The sequence below is a fragment of the Agelaius phoeniceus genome, chromosome 7 (assembly GCF_051311805.1).
Source record: "Agelaius phoeniceus isolate bAgePho1 chromosome 7, bAgePho1.hap1, whole genome shotgun sequence".
In the NCBI taxonomy this organism is placed as follows: Eukaryota; Metazoa; Chordata; class Aves; order Passeriformes; family Icteridae; genus Agelaius; species Agelaius phoeniceus.
The window spans coordinates 32,565,019-32,582,902 of NC_135271.1; the positions used below are offsets into that span (position 1 = coordinate 32,565,019).

At 39.1% G+C, this 17,884-nt stretch overlaps 1 protein-coding gene across 4 annotated transcripts in view; it reads right to left on the minus strand.

Moving 5' to 3' along the window:
* Positions 1 to 17,884, minus strand: part of CSRNP3 (cysteine and serine rich nuclear protein 3) — a 97,930-nt gene that overhangs the window by 65,462 nt on the left and 14,584 nt on the right. For 2 of the 4 annotated variants that reach the window (XM_077181469.1, XM_077181470.1), the window contains exons 1-2: positions 14,221 to 14,367; positions 1,014 to 1,185 (exon numbers count right to left, since the gene is read on the minus strand). In XM_077181469.1, coding sequence (XP_077037584.1) covers positions 1,014 to 1,185; positions 14,221 to 14,289 — 241 coding nt within the window. In that variant the 5' untranslated portion in view covers positions 14,290 to 14,367. Of the gene's footprint in view, positions 1 to 1,013; positions 1,186 to 14,220; positions 14,368 to 17,884 lie in introns of those variants that run through there. The other 2 variants (XM_077181472.1, XM_077181471.1) reach the window with 1 other exon arrangement.

Here is a 17,884-nt window from a genome sequence, read left to right on the forward strand (position 1 = left end):
ACTGAAGTTTAACTGGCCTATACACAGAGAAACTTTCCAGCTGCACCTAAGATAGAGACAGCAAAATTTGCTTGTTAACTTCCCTAACCATGAGTTTAGGAATTAAAACCAAAGTGAAATCCTGATTCCAGTAAAATAACCAGCAAACAACCCATGAGTTAAATAATAAACTTTTTTACAAGGAACAAAGGAAAAAAACTCACAATTCAAATCTTCTTAAAAAGAACAGCATGACTTATTTGTTTACTGTAGGGTTCTTATTAGAAGAGTACCTGATTTACACAAGTCCATAAACCTCAGTGGGAGAGAGACAAATATATTTCTTCTGTTACCATAGTTGAGACCCTAGTCAAAAATATGTATAAAACCCAGCAGCTTCTCACTCTTCAGTTCTGTGGCATTCTGTCACAGACTTTACATTTAAAATACCACTCAAGGCTTCTGTGTGTCACAGCACAATTACTGCACGTGTGCGTACATATGTACACAAGCACACGTACACATGTGTTACTTGAAAAATCACATACACAAAAGCATAACATACATAGTTATGCCTTTCTCACATTATAAATATATGCATATATGCATGTGTATGCATGCATGCAGACTTCCATCTTTAATCCTGAAAACGGCATGTTCATTTCACATTACTGCCAATATTCCCCCTTATCCAAATCATCACCCAAAATGGAAGACATTCTCCTATATGCTTAAAACATGTCACACTAAGTAGATGTGAATGATAGAGCACAAACATGGAATTTCCTCTGAAACTCACTCTGACATTAAAATTTTCACCAAAACAATTACCAGAGGAAATAGTTTATAGTTTTTTTTTTTCAAAAATAAGTACTTCCTCAGAGTGCCAGCATTTAAATGTAATAAAACAGATAAAATACTTAAAATAAAAAAAAAAGCAGAAAGCTTTCACTGTATTTCTAAGAAGTAAAGTGAACCCTTCTTAGCTAGTGTAAGACACAGCATCATGCCTTACACACCCCTTTAGTACTTACGGGTAAAATGATTAGAAGCAGATGGATGGACATTACTTCCACTGTCAGCACTTTCACTGCTGGAAACATCATCATCTGATTCCCACACACATGAGCAGGGTGAGGTTCCACCAACTTCTTCAAACTTCCTCTTTAAAATTCCACTCATTGCTGCGATGCTGTCACCATGCACCTGTAACAGGAACAGAGGCAATGAGGCACTGAAACATCCACCTACTGTGCAGGTCTCCCAGTTCCTTTATCATTAAAGAGTTCACCTATCAGTCAGACACTACTACCTGCAGCTAAATGGCTCCTTAACTAAGAGTTTTAAACAAATTTTCCAGGAAGGAATCGAAAAACCCACAACCTATCATCAGTATATTTATCATCACACTGACTTAAAGACAGAAGGTAAATGCTACCTGTATTCTACCAATGCAGAAAATTCTACAGCCAATCTCATACATATATATATATACATATACATATATATATATATATATATATTCAGTTATGCAGCAAATTTAGGTCAAGCATAATACTCCAATGTAATTCATCAAAAATGGACCTTTATATAATGCTTAAAAACTTACTTGGCACCAAGAAACATTACATGACAAAAATTGTTTTTTAATAAATATAGTTCAGAAAAAAACACCTTCTCTCTTTTGATTTATTTTAAAGGTCTGATTTATATAATTCTCAGTACTAATAAATGCCCACAATTGCAATTAGATTTGAGAGCTGTATGAGACACTTTGCATCTTTCCAGGCCAGGCCCTGCGTAAACAGTTCTGGCTCACTTTGTCATTTTCATTTCCTCAGAAGTTTCTTGCCTAGAATTTTTGAAATTCAGATATGAGTACTGGCACACAAGTAGACTATTTCCATTCACACAAGCATCAAAGGACTAGATCCATCCTTAAGAATCTGATTTCCTAATCACATTGCCCAACAAAGCCAGAGTCATGTTGAACATTCCTTATTGTTTCCCTTTCATATATAACAGCTGATCTTTGTATCTCCATTTAAGGAATACCAAGCAGAAAAAGATCAAAATATTTTTAAAGCAATTTTTAGATAATTTTAACACATCTGATAGGTTGAAACACTTTTTCCTCTATCTTTAATTAAAAAATTGGTTACTATCACCCTCATTACTGATTAATTCCTACTGCAGACTGAAAATTAATTCTAAGATCTTAAGTTAAAAGTTACAGATAATATCTACTCTCTGACTATGCTAATCAGTGGAATGCTGCTGTAAATAGCTGGGGAAAAAGCTGATGTTTGATGCTTTTAAGCTTTTAGTATCAAAAATTCTCATCTGATGCCACTTGCCTTCGGCTTGTTAAGCTGCCAATTCAATTCATTTTATAACATAGTTATTTCTCCCAGTAAGCTTCACTCTACCTTTATGGATGTGTCTAATTTAGAGGAAATATTTCAGTATAGATGGAAATCCTGACATAATGCTAAGAACAGATGCTGCATAAGATGATCTTCAGCACCAAAATTGTTTGCATGCAGAGCACACTAAAAATTAAATAACAAATATATTAGGGTTTCATACAGTCAGTCACACAGACTGATTTAAATACATATGCTCACCATGATGTTCTCAGCTTGTTTTACTATTTATGAAAAAAAATGTTTTCCTGAAAGGCATATCTTCAGGCTAAAAGTATGACTCAAACAGAAGTTGCTTAGATCTCAACCTTTGCCCTTTTGTCCAAAAATGAATTACTATAAACTGCAAAGAAAGCACTGTACTTTTATTCTGAGGACATGGAAAGGAGAGTTTAGCATCACTTTGTAATAACCTTTGCAAAAAATGTAGGAATGCATTTTTATGAACCAACCTCTAATAAAAACACATTTACAAAAAAGAAAAAAGAGATAAAAGAACTAAACACACACTGAAACCCCACAATTATAAAGAATCACCCCCCAAGTACAGGTTTAAAAACAACTCCTCTGAATTGTCCCCTATATCCTCACTATATCTCTTGCCAACCACCTTTTCCATTGTCTCCTGCAGTGCTTACAGCACTGAAATTGTGAAATCACCATTATTTCCATGGCAACAGCCTGCAATATCAAATCCACAGGATTATAGCTTGACTGTAGAAGAGGGTAAAGAAGCAGCTGGAGTGTGAGAAAGAAAATGCTTACATTCAAACATCTCAGTGAAGAGAGTGAGAAATGAGCTGACAAAGAGTTTATCATACAAGCGAGACCTAAGTCAAATCCATGTGTGGACCCACTGAAATTGTGGCTACAGGAGTCATGAGGTTCCAGGTCCAAAGAACATAAGTCATAACTGCACTGCAAGGCAAACCTAGTATCTGTGATCATCATGAGTACACAGCCAGTCAGACAGCAAGAGCTCATTTTGTACCCTGAGATGACTTCCAGACAAAAGCCCTTTTGTCAGACACTGTCTCCCACCAGTAAAAGCACACAGCAACTGGAGGGCTAAATGGTATCTTGTGCATCAGTAAAGTCACTGCACATAGTGAGAGTGTCAACAGCCACAACTGTTTCCAGCAAGTAGGAGAAAAAATATTTTTTACACCAAAGGACTTTAAATTTGCCTGGTTTTAGCATAGCCTACATTTGCAACAAGTGCCACAATCCAGCAGCAGCAAAGCCATTTCATTAAGCTAATTTGTATAATGAACCAAAACAAATGGGTCTTCAGATTCCTGGAAATGACATAGGTTAGCTCTACATCACTAGCTGATCAAGAGAAGGTACAGGAGGTACAGGGATACCGCAGAACCTGAGTATCACCACAACACAAAGAAGGCACAGCTAGCCATTACATGTATTCAGTGTGACTGTTGCCTGATTTTTGTTCTGAATCTCTTCCAGGAAGGTTACTGAGAAGGTTGTTTGACAAAGTAGTTGGGATCAAATTTAGGTGTTGCCACTTTCTTGAATCTGTTGATTCTAATCTCTCTGTAATCAGGTCTCCCCAGCAATATGTTACATAGGGGAAGGAGACACTTCCATTACTCAAGAGCTTGGCTACCACAGAGAGAGATTAAAGAGTGTCTAAAGCTGTTTGTACACACTATGTACCAGCAGGAGATCCCTTTAGAATAACATCTGCATAAACAGATGCCGCTCCATAAGCCAATATACTTCAGAAAAAAAGCACATCTGCACAGTAGTGCAAAGGCATGCTCTATCTGATAGCCTTATTATTTACACAGGCAACCTGCAGTACCTGAGCAAGATCCACATTTCCAGGAACTAGGACATAATAAGCATGGGACACACAACCCAATGATGTTTATGGAAGTGTGTGATATATCCCAGTGGAAGAATAAGCAACAGTCCAACTTCTAATAGCAGTGAGGCCACAAAGTTAGTGATATCACTAAAGGCTTCCTAAGTGCACAATCGGGGAACCAGGACAGAGAATTCAACTGAGTTTTTCTTTGTCCTGTACCATAACTACAATTGAATAGGTAAATTCAGATTTTGGGGAACCAACTGAAGCAACTGCAGTCCAAAGAAATCCAAATTCAATCTTATTTGAACAGAAGACCCTAGAGGTAGGTCTAATGGTACAAGGCACCAAAGACTGACACAAGTCAAATTTTCAATACGTGAATGGAAAGAAAACTATAAATAAGTCCCATAACTGATAGGAGGAATCATAAGGGTAATGTGACCAAGGAGCAATACAATTTTGCTAACACAAGTCACTTAGGGTATGTGAGACTACCATTATATAGGATGGGAATACTCTTAAATACACAGAAGTACTTCAGTAATGTGTATATTATGAAGTGAGCAAACGTATATAGGTACAGAATGCAGTACACAGATATCCATGTCTGACTATAGGAACCAAACAACAGCACATGACTAAGAAAAACAAATGGATGGTCAATCAGTATTCTTGGACTTCCACTAAGGTACCAATGATCTTCAGCCTTCAGAGTCTGAAAAGTAACTGTCAGCTACAGGTGAAGAGATCTGCTATATCATACTTATCCATTGGGTTAAAAAGGACAAAAGTTGGCTTGAAAGGTTCAATATTAGAAACAGACATTTTCAGGTGATTACTAAATAGCTGTCTAGTAACTACAGTTCATTTGGAGCAGCATCCTTCCAATTCACACACTGTGGAACAAGCAGACACTGGAATCTTTCCTGTTTGTAGATATATCCTTCACAACAAAAAAATCCTTGCACAGCAATGTGATACATCATCCTCTGCCATCCTTCTCACCATACTTTTGTGGCATTAGTCCACAGCAAGGCAAAACAAAGTTGAAGCAGAGGGAACAGTACTAAAGTAAGGAAAATAAGCTAACACATTGCTGTGAGCTCTAGGTGAAACACCAATTGCCTAACACAGTTAAGGACTCTTGAAGAAAGTGACAACTTGACACAGCAGAAGCATGTGGTGGCTAGGGGCTGTGAGAAGGATGTATCTCTCCTAAACACCCCCATCCATTTCTTACTCCTTCACTTCCTAGTTTTCCTCCAGCCTGATGAAACTACTCCTACGATGAGATCATTTAGCCAGTTCTCTAGCTGCAGGTATGCTGACTGGGGAAGCAAGTCCTCAAAGCTCCATGGCAACAGGCTTTGCCTTCCTACGACGCCAGATACCTGGCAGGCACCCGATATTTAAAAATTTCAGAGGCAATATGGTATTACTAGAAGATAAAAATTCCATGTAAATGTGGGAGATATATTTCACACTGTCACAGTACTATCTGGAACCTACAAAGTAAAATAATATAAAAAGCCTGGCTGGTTTGACTTTCTCTAGTACCTAAAAAAGCTGGAAATTTTAGAGAATCTTTGTTAACAATCTCATTGCAGAAGACCTTTAGATATCTTTAGATAGCAGGTATCCCCAAATCCCAGTGAAAGGCCTAAAAAGAAAGATGTTAGGATTACTGAGTGAGTGGACAGGTGACAGTAAATTCATTACCTGTGCTCCCAGGCGAAAATTTTACTTATGATACTGTGGTAACATACATTGCCAAACCTGTTCTACAAAATCTAACATAAGTTGCTGTATCCTCAGTGTCTCACTGACACACATGGACAGTTTATATACTGGGCATGATATTCTGTGCTATAAAATATCCCTTTGGGCAGTCTGGGTGAGCTGCCCTGGCCATGGCCCCCAAGCTCCTTGTGCAGCTCCTCACTGGTAGAGGGTAAGACACCTTAGAGAAGGTGTCTTGAGCACCACTTAGCAAGAACCAAAACAGGGTGTGGTCAATATCATTTTCATACTGAATCTGAAAAACACAGCACTGACCCAGCTACTGAGAAGAATATGAACTCTGTTCCAGGCAAAACCAGGAAAAGTCACAAAGACAAATCAAACCACTTTTTCATCCTAACAAAAATTTTCAAATAAATGTTTTGCAAAATTCAGTGCTATAGTATACAACTCATACAACATCATCTGGGACACTGAACAAATATGGAGCAGACCTGTGAAGAAATAAACATCAAGCATGTACCGTATGCTGTAACCATTAAAAAAAGATAGGAAATAATAAAACCCTATTCAAATCATATATCCTCATGATTTAGAGAAAAGCCTCACAATAGAAATCAGTTATTGACTAAAGCTACGGAAAAATCAAGAGGAAAAAGAGCTCAAGAACACACTGGCATTGGAGTGGAGGGAGGTGGGGGACAGGGTATAAGAAATCCAACTACTTATTTCTTTGGTTTATTTATGAAACCTTATTTTGTACTAATTTCCTTTTGAGACCTGACCATATTTCATGATAAAATCTACCTGAATAAAAATTCTTATCTGAAAATAAACCCAAAAATAAACATCAAAGGTGGGCCTTCAATAAATGTCACACTGCATTTTCCTCAAATGTATCAACTGAAAGTACAAAAAAATTTAAAGTCTGCAGCAGCAATACAGATTCACTTTTGAACATAAAAAACTTCTACTGCAAACTGAACTGGAGAACGCAGAAAACAGATGTTACACATAAAACATAACTGCAAAGTACTCATCACAAACAACTCCCACCCACTGGCCAGTCAGCATGTACTATAACATTCTAGGGTGACTTGGCAAATAATTTCACAGTCAAATCACAAATATTGATGCTCACAAGTCAAGATGTTTGGGTTATTTGTTGTGATTAATACTCTTTTTGAATTTAAGTCTTTTTCTTAGCCTGCAAAGCTTCATTTTTTACAAGACATTTTTCTACCTGCTAAATGAATGTCAACAGCAGAGATGGTTGTGAACTAATCAAGGTGGTTGCTTGGCTCCATACAATGCACTGAATTATTCTGCTCTTTGTGTAACTGACAGTTTCAAATTTGGGAGGGGGGAGGTAGTCAAACCCAAAAGCACCTACAGTGACATCATCACTCACACAAAGAATATTACTTGCTTGTGAAAATGACTATTCACATAAGGAACTGCATTAATGCAGACAAAAAACCATTTGCATGAATGCTTGCAAACAGTGAACAACAGAGGTACACGAACATGAATCAAACAGCTGTTCAGAATTCAAATTAATGTTTGCAATACATGTTTTGCTGTATTTGGCAGCTCTAATCATAAGCACCAGTTGCCAGAGGTAGGCTCTGGTAGTTTCAATACTACAATCTGTAAAATTTACAAACACATAGCAAGCTAATTCCACTTAAGAGACCACACGGTATCGGTACAGGGAATACCATTAGTATAATGTACTCATATATTTTTGCTTACAGCAGTGATCAACTTACACAAATGTTAAATAGGTAAAGTCTTTCTCTCCTCGTTTGCTTCAGCCTAGCTAAATCCACAGCACCAAGTAAATCCTGCAGGATAAGACTGCACAATTCAACCTAGGGAATGCGTTCTGGCATTGCAAGCCAAATTCTGCCAAGTCTGCTCTTTACAGGGTTTCTATACCATCACTTTACAGTACTCCTGATTTCACACTTGAGTACTAATCCACTAATCTTCTAGACTGCCTACACATTGTTGTACACTCTAACACATGCCACCTAGCTCCACTGGCAATGAATTTAAGATGCAGAAACGATGCTGACATATGCTCACCTCTTGCATCTACAAGCAGTACAGATGCTGATAGATCTGGCTCCTTCAGTCTTCCAAAAGATCTCACATGGGTCCTACATGAACCAAGCATGCAAATATCCCCCTCTTCATCACTCAACACAAGAATCCTGCATACAGTGAAATGGCCTTCTAATTGTTAGCTACATCAATTGATGTCAACAGTTGAATGAAATGCTTGTATAACCTAGCCAACAGAAGAAAATTCTATGCTAGTTGTCTTAAATTTTCTCTCCGCATGCTCCCCAAAGAACAAAGTAAAATGAGTAAGAGTATTAATTCAACCAGGAAGCTGGGACCTTAGCATTAAGGCCTCCAGCAACAAAGGTGCAAGCTGGTACAAAGAGATCCAGAGGAATTCAGCAAGAGGGACTTCCTGTCAATGTGAGATTTGTCCACAAAAGCTGTTTGAGACAGCTTTTTTTTCTATTTAATTTATAACAATTTTCTAAGCTTGCTACAGCAAGCTTTCCTTCCCAGAGGAAAACAGGAGATTCAGAAGAAAGACATCCTGAAGCTGGGCCACAAACTCAGGTTCATAATGCCTAACCTCCACATAAGTCATCTAGGACACTATTAGCAGCATTGTCAAAGTCCTTTCCATAGTCTTCAGGTAACACTACTAAAGACCTGGTATTGGGCACTTCTCTTCTAGGTTTTGAGGTTTCATGATGAGATTTCATCAATTAAAAGCCCTTCACCTAAAATCTCTGCAGAAGATTTAAAGAAAAAAGAAATTATACCTGTATCCCAGAAGAAATTTTCAAGTTTGTATGGATGCTCCCAGAAAAGGCTTACTACTATTGGCATTGACTGTACTGCCGGACTGCTTACAGCAAAGCTCTGGCCAACACATCTTTACTGCATCTCTTTATAAAAGAACATACAACATTTGGCTTGCTTAGCACCTTCCCAGCAACTGGAATGAGGTTCTGAGACTGGCAGCAGTGTACTTGGCACAGCAGCTTCGCACCACGCTGCTTCCCGCTGCAAGAACGGCAGTAGGGTTCAGCTCCGTAATGAAGACTGGAATGCTATCAACTTCCTGAGTGCTGGAAATAAGTGGCTTTTAATGTGAATTTTGCCCAGTTTAGCCCATGTAGTAATACTCATTGGCTCACTGCACCACCTTTTCATAATATTTCAGTGCTGATTTTCCATGCTGTTCTTTCAGGAACATCAATCTTGCACCCCGCCTGCAGAGGAACTGCACAACATGGCAGGGAATCGTGTGTATCTCCTGCCAAAGTACAGCATGGCCATGACTGCACATGCCAAAGGGGCCTTCCCACCCGTCCAGCCCCAGCACTCGTCACTCAGCTCCCTGTTACATGCTGCATTAGCACCCAGCCTGGCTGCTCCTTCACCACTGCCATCAAAGCCACTACAGAGGCAGCATGCATTCAACAGCTCTCCTCTTCTGCCCCACGTTCTCTGCATCTTGACACGGGGGTAGCCATTCTCTACTCTGAAATATGTAATGTTTAATAGCTTTTCAAAAATCCAACCAACCAAAACAAACTCACAAAAACACTCAACATGTCCAAATTCAGAGCATCTGAACTCCAAGAGCAGCAGCATGAACTTGTAACACAAAACCATACTGCAACATATTTGCAAAACTTGCTCTGAACTAGGTTTTCCTCTTTCTTTTTTTTCTTCTTAAAATAGAGGAACAGACAATTCCAGTTTAACTGTTTAAGTACTGAGGGATATGTGCACAGTGGTGACAGGAAAGTGTAGATGCAAATTTTAGGTTAAAAATGACCAAATATTTCACACCTTGTTCTGGCCACAATTTTTGACAATAATAGTATTACTTCTACATAACAAGATTAAAAAAAATTACTAACTTTAGGAGATTTAGAGACAAGACAAGTGGGTATTTTGGAGGTTTTCTGCCCAGTGGGAAACGTGGTAAGATTGCCTTCTCCTTGTGATCTGGTATTAACTGTACAGCACAGAATTCTGTTCCCACATGAACAAGCAATACTGAAAATTGCTGGAAAAATCTAGCCTGGCAGAATCCTCAGCTCATCTGTTTGCAACTTGCTATAAAAAAAGCCAAACCAAACAAAAAAAAAAAAAAAGCCACAGTACTTCCTCCATGTTATCATCACTATCTTCCACAACCTAGACATCAAAGGCAATATGCAACAAACTTTCTCATTACTATTTTTACCAGATGAGAACTTCCACTTCTATATCCAAAACCCAAAGGATTCAAGTTGGCACAACTTGGCTGCCACTATAAAATGCAAAGATGTACTTCTAGCAATGTATCACACGTTTACTTCCCCAAATAAGGTTTAGATTACTTATTATCTCCACAGAATTTAAATTATATACACAGGAAAAGAAGGTTTAAAATTAAAGCAACTTAGGTTTGTCTGCCTCAGTTGAAAACAAATTATTCTCAAGAAGACTCATAGAAAAGTTTCAATAATCCATCTAATTATCTGCTTTCTTAACATGGTGACATCTCATATAGAATGAAAGATGCTGCATCTTTTCCTCTCATTCATTTTGCTGGGTAAAGAACTGTCTGGATGGATGGGCCCAGGGAGTGATGGCCAATGGTGCTGCATCCAGCTGCTGTTTGGCCATGAGTGATGTCCCTCAGGGATGAGTGCTGGGCCCAGCCCTGTGTAATATCTTCACTGATGATCTTGATGAGGGGATTGAGTCTACCACTAGCAAATTTCCAAAGTTAGGTCAGGGTGTCGATCTGTTGGAGGACAGGAAGATCCTGTGGAGGGACCTGGACAGGCTGGATGCATGGGCCAGACCAAGAGCACGAGGTTCAACATGACCAACTGCTGGGTCCTACAAATTGGCCACAACAGCCCCATGCAGTGCTACAGGCTGGGGGCAGAGTGGCTGGAAAGTGGCCCCGTGGGAAAGGGCTTGGGGTGCTGGTAGACAGTGGCTGAGGGAGCTGGGGGAGTTTAGCCTGGAGGAGGCTCAGAGGGACCATCCAGCCTGCAACACGCTGGAAGCAGGGTATAGCCAGGTGAGGGGCAGTCTCTTCCCCAGGCAAGCAGCAACAGAACAAGAGGTCACAGTCTTAACCTGCGCCATGGGAGGTTTCAGCTGGACATAAGGAAGAACTTCTCCAAAGAAAAGGTGATTAGATATTGGAGAGGACTGCCCAGGCAGGTGTTTAAGGAAAGACTGGACTTGACACTCAGTGCCATGGTCTAGTTAACATGGTGGTGTTTGGTCATGGGTTGGATTCAATGATCTCAGAGATCTTTTCCAACCTAACTGATTCTGTGATTTCAAGCAATCAAAAGCAGGTATTCAACTTTCAGTTTAACTGACTTTTGGTACTTGTGACGTCAGTTAAAAATGAAATTTAGTATTAACTTGAGGAGGATTAATTATTTGTATGTGTCACAATACTTTGTAATATTTTAATGCTATCTTTAAGATACTTCATAACAGGAAAAATGCCCTTTTCAATGATGAAAAATGAATCAGCGTACTAACATATGCTACCAGAAATCATCTATATACCAACAAAATAAAAGAATACGAGGGGTATATTTAGCCCACTATGAAAATGTTTCTCATTTGTTCTGTTTTCTAGGCTCAAGCAGGAAGTCATCCAATGGGAAAGAAGCAAAAACAGAAAAAACTGGTATTTTTCATTTATACTGAATACCAGCTAACAACAAAACAAGTTATGATATGCAGAAGGAATGAATAATGAAGAACTGGATTAAATAACGTAGTATGATAGAATATCCCAGGTTGGAAGGGACCCACAAGGATCACTGAGTCCAGCTGCTGCATGTTACACATTCTTGACTGAAAATAATTAATTCTTTAAAAGATGAAATTGCTTAGCAATGCTAAGTAATTGAATGCTATTTCTTTCTTGTAACAAGTTTTGTAGTGATATAGGCTTTGTTTTTTGCTTAAGGTAATTTAATATCTTACTTTAAATGGTTTACATGGTATTTCAGTCACCTGCACATACAGGTGACATAGGAAGTATTCGCTAATATAATAAATAAAAGAAAAAAAATCTTTCATTTGCAGGTTGTTAACTTACAAAGTCAGTGCTTAAGAATACTTCTATCATGGACTTCCCTGGGAATAAGCCTGTATCTTCAAATATTACACAACACCTCACCTGCATCACCACCGTGAATTTTTTAACCAACTTTCTACCTGATTTCCAACTCTTCATCTAGTCCGCCTCCCACTCACATGCTCCCTTCTCAGCAGGGTCTCCAACCAAGGCTAATGAGCTTATCTCATTTCCACTGAGCTGGTGAATGCTGGCAGCAGCTGACAGTGAATGCTGGACAGAAAATGTGAATCTGTAGTTCACACAGAATACCTGAATCATTAGAGAACTTTAAAACTGGTGACAGCACAGTAGTTTTATTCAGTATTTTTCATGCTGTCATTATTAAGCGGCAGATATTTTTAGCCACCAAAAGCCAAATCCATCTGCAGCAGCAGCGTTTCCAAGGAGACAGAATAATTTAAACACATGTGGAACTACATCTCTGTTTTCATCAACTACTCTGTTACTGGAACACTTCTGAGTCAGATTTCTCATTTGATGGGGGAAAGTGATTTGAATACATGGATTTGAGACTGTAATTTAACAGTTGAGCTTATGCCTTGAGATACATATCCATTATCTACAAATAACAAATGTTAGGGTACAACTCCACTATTTTTCAGTCAGTGTTATTTACCAGTTTTACATTCCAATATAACAAAAAAACCTAAACAAACAAAAGATACAGCTCACCAGTCTTTCAGAATAATTTTTTTAATCACTGACATTTGCTGCAAATTACTGATTTTTTTAGCAAACATACCAGGCTCCATTTTCTGAAGAAACAGCTAGGAGGAAAGGACACCACTCGTGATGGTAAGGTACATAAGTAAGTAGACAGTGGACAAAGCTTCTTCCAGTCCTTTTTAGCACTGGTAAGAGTCTTATTGGCTAGTTTCAGTTTTTCTTTATGGCACAAATTTTTAGTAATTGTAGATCTGCTTTAAGGGAATTCTCTCATTGAATAAAACAAAAATGGATTCATGCATTTACTGAAAATCTCTGAAATCTATTAAAACTAAATTCCACCATTTTAGCTTTATAAATATATTTTATAAATATAGATACACTCAAATCAGTAATAATCACAATTTATTTACACCAATTAACATTTTTGCTTCAAACCAGCAAAACAGGGTGTATGTCCTGTATAACAATTATTTCCTACATGTAAAATGTAGAGGAAAGTCAGTAGAGAGCTGACTCATTGAAATCCTTGCCCCAGTGAGGCAAATATCAAAATATCCTATTGTTTCAGTGGGGCCAGGACTTCTGCCTTTAGTCCTATATTCTCATATAATGTGACTTGATAAACCAATCTCCTTTCTGTACCAAGCAATTTATTTGCTGCTTGCCATCTCCAGACTGCATGAACTAACAGCTGCTGCTAACACAAACTCTGCAGAAGCAAGCTATTTCAACAATTTATTAAAACTCAGATGTAAATGCTGTAGGTACTACAGATTTATCTGTCTCATACACATATGAATCTTTTTTTTTTCCTTTATAACAAAGATAATTTTATACCTGTGTTATCAACCACATTCATCCCAAACCTAAAAATAATGCAAAAAATCTACAAAATCCCTTTCATAGTACTGAGGAGCCATTCTTACTGTTTGTTCACCACTAAATAAGACAGTTTCAGAAGCAGTTCATTTTCCTATGCAAACTCAAAGAAAGCATTTTTACATCTTGCAGCACTCTCTTCCTGTTGGTAGCATACACTGTATTTTCAACAGTGAGTATTTCCATCACACAAAATGACCTCTCTTCCTACAGCTTACTGAGCAACTTCAGCATCAATGAGATGCACTGCGTGTCCTGTCACATGAGAAAGCTGCCAGCATCAGGCATGCCTATGATTTCACTGTTTATGGATCTCACATCCGTTGAAACCTCCAAGGCAGCAGAAATAATAACGGGAAAAGCTGCTTCAGAGTCATTTGTGAGGAACAAGCAAGATGCTTGCACATGCATTTTATAGCCAAGAAATGTTGAGGCAAGGATCAAGAAAAGCTATTCATAACAGGAATTTTTTTCACCCTTACCTGTAAATCCGGTTTCTGTGTTTCAGCTCTGTCAGTGCAGAATGAAAGGTTTACTCCCCCTTTTTCCATCCATCAGACAGCAGCCATCCAATAACTGAAGTCATCCTGGCATCCTCTGGAACATGCTCTCTCCCTTATTTCCCACTCCCCACCCCCATCTGCATGCTAGCAAAATGGGAAAACAGCAAGAAGAAAACAACAAAAAAGCACATCTAAAAACCAGCTTTAATAAGCTACTTCGTAGCCAGCAAGGACACTCAGTACTAAAAGGTAATGACAAAATTTAAAGACAAGGAAAAAAAAAAGTCTATTAATAAGCCTTCAGCTCCACTACTGAATAGGAATTCTCCCTTTCAGCTCCTTTTTGTAAGGAAAAAACAAGCAAACAGCTGTAGGAACACAGTTACTGCCTGTATACATTCTCTGAGACTGACTCAGCTATCCAGATCTTCAGTGAAGAGTGCTGTGTATTTAGGAAAGCTTGTGATTATCAAAATAACAGTGGTGCTTTTATACAAACAAGGATGTGAAATCTCAATGCAAATCAGAATAATTCAGAGATAGACGCCAGGAATTTCCTACAAAATATGTTTTCTTTCTGTTTGAGGCAGTATTTATAAAATACCTCAAAAAGAATAATTAGTAGATACCTTTATCTTGAATATTAGCTGCGTGAAACTCTACCTGTATAACTGGTACGTGTGCATTTATTTTACTGTATTTATAACAGAGTAGCCAATGTTCAGTGTGCTGCATGAACTTTACACAAAACTTTCTATCTACATAAGAATTCAAATGCAGAGAATGACCAGGTGAACAATTTTCAATTACTGTGCCTGAAATATAATCCAGTCTCTTTGCAGCCTCTTAAATCAAATTCGAAATTTTTTTTTTTCCAAGATCAGAGAATTTTTATTTTCTACCTCTCTATATAAACCAGGTAGGTATCAGCTCAGTTGAAGACAACAGCATCACATTTAGTTTATGACAGTTTAATTACATTTAAAATCAAAATCAAACATGAATCTTCTTAGCTAAGATATCATTTACTACCATATCAAAGCATTTGTACTCCAGGATTTCCCCTTTAAAGAAAAATATTAAGCAGCAGAAGCTGACAAATACCTTTGTGTTTACAAATTTTAATCTTCAGCTATAGTTTTCCAATAAAATTAACTGTGAATTCCTTTAAATACGAGCATCTGTTCTCTTCAATGAAGTATTGATCTTTAACGACAGCAAGACTATACCAATTAGCATACTTTCACTACAAAGTAATAGCTGATTTAGCTTCTGAAAAAATTAGCTGTCAGTCTTATCACAACAAACTGCCAGCAGATCCTGTGCATAACATTCAGATTCTGTCTTTACAAGTAAAGTAGGTGTCTTTTTAACCAAATTACCTCAGTTTAACATAAAACCTCTTCTTAGATGCCTAGAAAAATGGAACTCCCTTCCTGCAAGCATTAAAAAAACTATTAAGTTTCAAATCCAAAAAATCAATACCATTTTCTTTAGTGGGGAAAAAAGGGAATACTGAGGGACACCTAAACAGACATTTGGCCCTGATAAGCAATACTGAATAGGGGATACTGAGGAGCACCTAAACAGATATTTAGCTCTGATAAGCAACTGGCTGGAAGACTTCAAATTTATTTTCTTTTTGGTCTGCAGAAAGAAATTTGGAATTGAGCACCAACACTTCACCTTTCAACCAGCCTGAGTGCTGAGAGAAATTAACAGACATACAGAACTCTAGTGCCACAACTAGACTTAATAAACTTTTTTAAATTTAGATGCAAGGTGCAGCACTGTGCCATCCCCCAAACACCATCAGAATAGCTAGTCAGAAAAATGGGCAGTATAAACAAGTCAATCATAATGCCTTGCAAAATCTACTATGAAAATAGGAGAGTATGACCAACAAAAACCCCAACAGCTCTACAACAGGCACAGAATGAAGCAACTCTTAATACAGACAGCGTTTCTAAAGTAAAACACAAATAGCATTGCTACAAAAACTGATTAGCATTAAGTAGGCTGCTGCTTTCCCCACACTCCACAAGGGCTGCACACACAAGCCTCCCCAGCAGTGGGGTCTGTGCAATTTCCAGAACCTAACCTTGCCAGTTTCCTGGGATTTCTGTGTAACATCAGACAGTCCTCGTGAAACTTGCCCCAGATTGCATATCAAGAATTGAATAAAGTCGTTTACATAATAAATGCATTTTAAATATATTAAATTAACTTCTGCAGAGTGCTGAGGACAAGTCTCCTGTGCAGGTGGGGGCGTTTGGCTGCCTGGGCAAAAGCCCAACCTACAGACAGCCCAGCTGGTGGCCCTGACAGAGCAAGGCAGCAGCAGCCACTGCCACCCTTTGCCAGGACCCTTCCTGCAAGTTGAGCCTCTTGCCCCTGGCCCCGGCTGGAGCTGTGCTCCCACCGCCCTGCTGGGACCCGGCCAGGCACCTCCCGAGCCGGACCCGGAGGGCTGAGCCGGACCCGAGGGATCCCAGAGCCGCCTCCCCACCCGGCTCCAGCCCGGGCCAGGCTGGCAGGGAGCCCCGGCCGGAGCTGCCCCGCACGGCTGAGCTGCCCCGGCTTGCCTCTCACCTGCTCTGTCCAAGGCACCTGCTGCACCGGCTGCTCCCCGGCAGAGCACCTGGACCCGACTGGCCCTTTCCAGAGCCAGCACCTGCTAAATCTCAGCAATGCTTTCCAGCTCCAAAGGGCCATTAGTGGACTAATTAAGCACATATACACAGAGATGGAGAAATGGAAACAATCCAGGTTTGTACCCAGTCCCTGCTGTGACTCAAGGAATTACTTTTTGTACTTGTATTTGTTTGGCTATTTCTCCTTTTTTTACACTTACCTATACTTGATACTCCATACAACACACATTTATCTTTTTTCTCCTCAGCTATTACATTGGAAAAAAGGAAAGCTCCACCAGAAAGCAGATTCCTGCAACAACTTCCTTTGCTTTATTTTCCCCTGATTATGCGTATTGCTACCAAAATATTTACTTCTGTTTTCTCTGACTCTACAAAGAATGAAGTTCTTTTGGAAATCTCTGTATGAAATAGTTCAACAGGATAACCTCCCTCCTAAATAAACCTTCAGGCTGTGGTACTGGATAGCACCTCCTTCACCATCCTAGTTTCTCCTGAAATGCAAATCTTTCCAAATAGGAGAGAAGGTAAGCAATGGCTGAAGGCAAAATGGTCTTTGGATGTACAAATCTCAAAGAACTCTGATTACTGGTAACTAATGTCTCTTGATCTCCACTTCATACACCATACAGGCACTCACAGCCCCTGGATCCCAGCAGCTATACTCTGGTTATATAACTTTATGATATCCTATCACACAGTCCTTCACTAAAACCAATTACTGTAGATCTCTCCTGTCAAGGGCGAGAACAGCTCTAACATCCTTCATGAAGACATGGGTGGAGCTTGATGTTTAGAGAATGCTCCAGGCAGACTTTTGAGACAGTCACCAGTCTGTTCACCAGGCTACTGACTGCAGCCTCAGGCATTTGACTAAGACAAGCAGTGGTTACCATCCAGCTCAGGAGCAGAAGAGCTGTCACCTGACCTGTAAGAGGTCAGGTCTTGCACAGCAAAATCCTCTTCTGAAAGATGATTGGATGTTGAAA